Here is a 7091-nt window from a genome sequence, read left to right as displayed (position 1 = left end):
GTTCTTTTTTATAAATACTGGAATTTAATCAAGAACCTCAAGACATTCAGCTTATTAAATTTGTTAGTATTTACAAAACTCTTGAAGGCAAGGTAAATAAAATATGTAATAGCAATTGCTATAGTTTTCTAATTTGCTTTGTCTAAATCTTGTAAAAAAAAATAAGTTAGAGCAGTAAAAACATGCTGTTGTCATTTTTTTAAAATTATTTATACAGTGTTCTATTTCTATGTATATACAAGCATTTCTTTATACATCGCTTTAACAAAGCTTTTTTTAACCGATCTAGAAAGTAGATTATAATCTTATTCTCAATTTTAAGGTTTAATGAAGAAAGTTATATAACTATTAGTGTATTCCATATGAGTTAAAAACAAAGAGCCTGTGATCGTTTTAACATTTTTGTTAAGTTCTGAACGGCACATTCAAATACACGTTTGACATTGACAGTTGGCATTTGACAGATGATTCGATTGACTCAATTCAGTTGCCGATTACGAGTTTTGTTGTTGTTATATGTTAAGCAAAAAATTAAGTTATTTTAAATAATATTATTACATAATTACACTTATCCAAATACCTCAATTTTTTTATAATGCGTTTCATAGTAAAGCAAAATGGGTGTGGTAGTGAACGTATTGGTCGCTTAACGGGTTTCTTCAAGTTTCCTGGTGCTGTAATTGAAACTCCGACTTCTGCACTTTTTACCCAAGTATAACATAAAATGTCTTTATTTTGATTAATATTACACGTCGATTCGTTTTGTAGAACGTATGTCGTCGTAGTTATGAATATTCGTATAACCACGTGGTTTTCATGCTGAGGTTTTTAATAATAAACTTGCGTCACAGTCAATAATAAGTTTTTACGTATTGATCACTGATTCCTTTACACTTTCTGATCACAGCACTGTAATATTCTTCTAGTAATTCCTTTTTACCAACCATAATAAATTGTACAATAATAATTTTAGTTAAGTACTTAAAATAATTTTCCCATAATTTTTAAATACTTTTTTTCTAGGGTGGAAGCGTTGTGCATTTAACATCAGATGTGCTGTCACGGGTGTTCTCCAGTCCTAAACTTTTATGGGTTCCTCTTTCCAATTCAATTCAACTAGAAAATGGTGTCAAAGTACAAAATGATGGAGTAGCAAAGTTTGCTGGTTTGCCGGGACATGTGGCTTGTGCAACATTAAATAATTTGTCTGAAGTAACACCATCTGGACACTTTGAACCTAACAAAGTGCCACTGTGGACAAAAAATGGGAAAAAAATGTTATCAGCTAATAGGTATTTTCAAGTTAAAAAGCTATAGAACAATTTGCAATATTTGTGATTTGTTCCTTTATTTACATATAAAAATCATACTTTTAGGATAAACATGAATTTACAGATATATGGATGTAATGGAAGTTTTCAAACCAGACATAATTTTGGCGATTGCAGATGGCCGGACGGCTCTCAATGAAGGCTCTAAGAGGGTATCGAAGGCTGTGAACAGAACAAGTCAAATGCTAAATGAATGTGTAGATCGTTATAAAGCTGCCAAAGAACTACAAAACAGTACTCTTGTTGGTTTGTATGTTGTTGTTATATATTAATATTAATGTGTTTAACAGTCTATATAATTATAATAATTATAATTAATAGACTGCCTTTTTGGTCTGGTTGCTTGTCCCAAGCGGCTCAAACCCTAAGTAGGGCTGATAAAAAGATATTGGATTTCTCCATCAAAACATTCCAAATATAAGCTCGTAGTCTGAAAGAAGTGTGTACACTCCCGCTAAAGCAAGTAAAGCAAGTAAAGCCACTGTTCCTGTCCATGAAGTATTTTTGGTTGAGTCGAATTTACTCTCCCATCAGACTACAAGACTAAGGGATAAGAGAGTACACCTGTGTTTGTGCATTATATATGACCTGTGCAGGCTGGTCACCCTTGAGAATAACCACTGTGGCTAAAATCGGTTTGGATTACATTATCATCATCACAATTAGACAGCAGGATATAATGTATTATGTACTTAATTTACTTTTAACATCATAAAAGCAATATTAAAATATTAGTAGATAGGGTCGATAAAAAACATTTTATCTTATCTATAAAAATACAATATAACAAAGTCTTTTGTTATGTTTTTTATCTTTCTGTAACTCTGTATTCTTTTTTTTTTCTTCCTTTTCTTTCCTCTTTAATGGCATTCACATCTCTTGTTTGTGAGACGTATTTGGCCACTTACGACGTTATATGAAAGTTACATGCAGGGAAAGTGTTCGGTGTTTAGCTTTGAAAAATGTCAGGGATTTGTTCCAGGATACCTAAAACAGATAACATAAAATGACGACACAGACATCACAAGACAATAACGGTATCATACAAAAATTAAAAATAAATTTATTAGTATGAAATGGAAAATATTAGTAGGGAAAAAAAGTCTAACTACAAGTGTAAAGGAAAAAAAAAGACTAAAATTTTAAGTCATGACATGAAATATATTTCATTAAATGAACTACAAAAGAAGAATGTAAATAAGTGAGAAGAGACTAAAATTGATAGGTCGGGTATATCTGGGGGGAGAATGTCGTATAAAGAAAATGTCAATGTAGGACAATTGAAAAAAATATGATCTACCGTCCCATCATACAAACCACATTCACAAAGAGAGTTATCGCATACTCTGATTTTGGCAAGGAAGACCGGTGTGCATGCATGACCCAAAACGGAGGCAACATTTGGTTTTATAGTATTAAAATGCACCTATGCAAAGCTGTGACAGGTCACTAGTAGTCTATGAATGATAACAAATAAGTTTATACTTATATACATAAGCAAGAGCTTAACATATTTGCGTTAGAACAATCAACAAAATTGTAATTGAGGCATTACTTCCCTTAATTATTTAGAGGAGCTCACACTAGATAGTTTGGTTATAATAAACTTATAAAGATATAATATTTCTTCATCTCAACTTTGTAATAATAATATATTGCAGTATTTAAAATTAAATATAGTGTTGCAAATTTGTTAGCCAAATATAGGAATACCCCATAGGAGGCCCGCATAGGCAGGCCGACCGAAGCGCTGGAGAGGTTGCCGCTGATATTTTTAGTGGTTAATCTGGGGTATCGGGGCGCACTCGGCGTCCTGGGCACCGACGATTCCACTTCCACGTTGGGAGTATGTGGGACATATTAAATAAAGGGTCTTAAAAGAGTCATCCTGATTGTAATTAAATATAACTTAAATATAACAAATTTTATGTATCTAAGAAAAGAAAATTTTATAAATTTCAGGTGTAATCGTTGGTGCGGCAAATCCGAAAAAAATCGATGAATGTGTACAAAATGTTTTGAAACATGTTGATACCTTAGGAGGAATAGCACTGGAAGGTATCACAGATGGTACTGTTGAATCAATGGATCTAAATATAAAGACGTTAAATGAAGTTTTCGAGAAAGTCGGTGTGAGTTGTCTATCTTAGTATTATTTAATGCAAATAAATTAAAGAAAAACAATAAATTATTGATGAATTGACTTATAGTTACAGTACAGTAACAATTACATAATAATTGATAATAAAAGGTATGTTAAAAACTTGTAAAACTGTAATTTTATATTAGGAAGGATAAAATAAGGTCTTGGGTTAATTTTACTTGGGATTAAAAGGTTTTTTTTTTTAAATATTTATTAAACAATTGAATAATTTACTAGCTACTTGAAAATACTAGTTGTAATGCTTATGCAAAATATTGCTTACTTTGTGTTTATAATCTCATACTTGGCAGTGAACGAAAACATTATGAGGAAACCTGCATTTTACAGCTTTTCATCTGTATGGTCTGTTCACCAATCTGCATTTAAGCAGTGTGGTGGATAAAGCTCCATGCCTTCTCATCAAGAGGAGCCCAGGTCTTTACCACACAGATATTTATTCTTAACTCAAATAACAAGTTTACCATATTTTTTTAATATTTATTACTCGTGCTTTATTCACAGAATGCAATTCCCAAAAATTTGTTTCATATAATAGAAGGGTGTTGGAATCCGACCGTAATATTATCTGCTATTGAATATGGTTGGGACGTGTTTGATGGCTCTTACCCGGTGAAGCTGACTAACGCTGGTATCGCTTTGAAACTTAGTTTTGATGTTACCAAAGATAATGATACAATGTATTTATTGGACATGGTTGATCAAAGGTAAACAAACATATCTTTAAATTTTACATATTAAAGTAAATACTCCGCGAGATTAAACCCACCTGTAACGTGGCTACTTAACCTCCGTTGGTTTTTAGTGTAATGTTATGCCTCCTTCGTTGGTCTAGTAGCTAGATATAAAGCTGCAGATTCAAACTCCAAGTCGGGCCAATAAAAAGTTATCAGTAACAGCCTAAATCTGGAACTTGGTTCTCTCCCGTGCCTCGGAAAGCGCGTAAAGCTGTTGGTTCTGCGGCCGAACCCTACCCGGTCGTGTCGTTTTGCGTCAGAGAGTGCATAATATATACTGCGCAGTTGGTTAGTCTCTCTTGTGATTGGTCCATAGATAATACATATATACTGAAAGATTGGTCACAACAATCATGTTATGAGGTCTAAAACCTAACTCGATAAAGGGGCTATCTGAAGCAAAAATATTTTTGAAATTACGCCGCCTGTTCTGTGATTATCACATTTAAATAAAGATTTATTAATAATATCACAAAATAAATATTTATACTATTTTGTTATTTGTAATAACAGAACATATGTCTTAGAATAAATTTATTATAATATTAGTACACGTACGACACTGCTATTCGTACATAGCCCAGTCCCGATGAGGTCCATCTATCTTATTGAGCAATAAATTTGTATTACCGTATTTTTTAGAATAGAATTTTGAATGATATAAAATATTAACAAAAATGCTTTATCTTTTTTTTTTTTTTTAATTTAAATGCGACTGATTACAATTATAAGTTCCAAAACAAAAACAAAATTAAAAATCGCTTTCCAAAGTCGGTTATAAACTTACTCAAAGAACAAATTGATTTGAATGTATTGTCTATGTCTTATTTATATAAATTATGATATTGAATTAATTTCAGATATAAGGAAGATTTCACTCCTATTTTAGAAGACTGTGAATGCCTTGCGTGTAAGAAGCACACCCGTGCTTATATTCGGCATTTATTAAATACGCGTGAAATGTTGGCTTCAGTTTTATTAAGCATGTAAGTTTGTTAATAAATATTTAAAATAAGGTTAATGAAAAGGGTATATTAAGTACCTACAGTTGGTACTTTGAAGTTTGGTTGATACATTTTTACTCCGTGGTAAGGTTTTGTGCAAACCCGTCTGAATAAGCCAAATAAACGACAGCGATTTGACGCGATATAATTGATCGAGAGCTTGATTAATCTATGAATTCGTGAAAAAAAGGCGTTTTAAAACGTCGACTAAACTGTTATCGGAATTTTGGAATTAAAATGGAAATAAGTGGTTAAGTGCTGTTGTGTTGTATTATAAATAAATATATATTAATCATACACTCTTAGTAGAGCACAATATAGCTGAGTTAGAAAATAGTATGAAATACGTAAATCTAAGGTTTGTTTATCTTTTTTCCTACTTCCATTGGAATAGGCTATAGGTACCAGCATAGTTATTGTTGTGTTCGGTCTATAGGGTGAGTGAGCCAGTAAAGCGCCAAAAATTATGTAGAAAATATTATAAAACAAATTGAAAAGCGTTGAAATTTCGATTTTTTAATATTTTTTTCTTGTTTGCGTTTACACAATAAAATATATACTAGTTTTAATACTCAGATAAATAAATGTTTCATTTAAGAAAATCCGTTACCATTTGTAATACAACAATTAGTATTTCGAAAAATTACATAATTCTTATATTTTTTTTCCAGTCACAACCTTCATCACTTCGACCAGATGTTCTTTTACATTCGTAAACACATTGCCTCAAATACGTTTGCAATATTCAAGCAACATATAACAAAGCAGTGTGAAATGTTGAAGACATTCGCACCAGATCGATATAAGGGCTTAAACGAAGCCATAGACAAGCAAACATTTCAGAAAAATAAGAAAATACGAGTGAGTGAAGTACTGAGTAGCGGCTTAGTTAGTAATAATTGTACTTAAATAGTTTTATTAGAACATCCGCCTTGTAATTATTGTATTTTGTTTTTATTTTGAATAGATAATTAGCTTTGAAACCGTTTGATGTGATTATATATAAGTAGTTTTTGTAAATAAGGGTTCATTTACAAATTAAGCTATTCTTACTAAAAAAATATTGAAGTGGAAGAAAATATAAGTGTTTGATAGAAGCAAATTTTATACAAAGGATTCATTATTTGGTTGTCGGTGCTAATAAGACGGAGTTAATTTTATTTTTAAGTTCAGTGAATGTTTCGAGGCCATATATACAATATACTGTGAAATAGCATGGCCCCACCATGCTGTAGTATCTCCATAATATATTTGTGTGGCAACATAATGTATGTTTGTCCGTTTATGGAAATGAGAGTGTGGTTACATAATATTTAAAACAGACGCAACAACCATACCAACTAAACACAACTTAAAGTAAAATATATTTTGAATTTTGGATGCAAATTTCATATAATTTTCATAAAGGCACACATACAAAAGATTTTGATTCAAAAGAGAATGCTGCACTCACTCTGTGTCTGTATCCAATGGCAGTAGGAGTCACGATAAATATATAACTTGACATGTCAGTATTGGGTCCAGATATATATTATATAGTTGAGTAACAGTGTTGTACTATAGATAAATATATATTAATCAAAAACCGTTTGTAGTGGAATAATAAATGTAAGGTTTGATTTTATATTACTCCTCCTACCATTGGAATATATTATACATTGAAGCAAAACAAATAATATTGGTCATATTAGTTTTTGAGCTTATAAAAACGTATGCTTTAGTAAGTTAAGCCTTTTGAGGAGAACGAATGGTGATTATTTCACCAAGATGCTCCGATGAGGTTTAGAGAATATGCATGAAATGCAAGTGCAATATAAATGATACGAGAAAATTACGTTGATATAGAAATCAATAAAAT

The 7091-nt window shown here is 31.4% G+C and overlaps 1 protein-coding gene across 1 annotated transcript; it reads left to right on the top strand.

Annotated features, from left to right (window-relative positions):
* The first annotated feature begins 458 nt into the window (after positions 1 to 458).
* Positions 459 to 6414, top strand: LOC113399773 (queuine tRNA-ribosyltransferase accessory subunit 2). Its single transcript, XM_026639010.2, has 7 exons — positions 459 to 712; positions 1024 to 1292; positions 1396 to 1577; positions 3294 to 3463; positions 3997 to 4199; positions 5090 to 5215; positions 5905 to 6414. Exons 1-7 carry the CDS (start codon positions 596 to 598, stop codon positions 6140 to 6142), a joined length of 1305 nt encoding a protein of 434 aa, XP_026494795.1. The 5' UTR covers positions 459 to 595; the 3' UTR covers positions 6143 to 6414.
* Positions 6415 to 7091: the final 677 nt, after the last annotated feature.

This window comes from Vanessa tameamea, chromosome 2 (genome assembly GCF_037043105.1).
Source record: "Vanessa tameamea isolate UH-Manoa-2023 chromosome 2, ilVanTame1 primary haplotype, whole genome shotgun sequence".
NCBI classification, from domain to species: domain Eukaryota; kingdom Metazoa; phylum Arthropoda; class Insecta; order Lepidoptera; family Nymphalidae; genus Vanessa; species Vanessa tameamea.
This window is presented reverse-complemented; position numbering and strand designations above follow the sequence as displayed.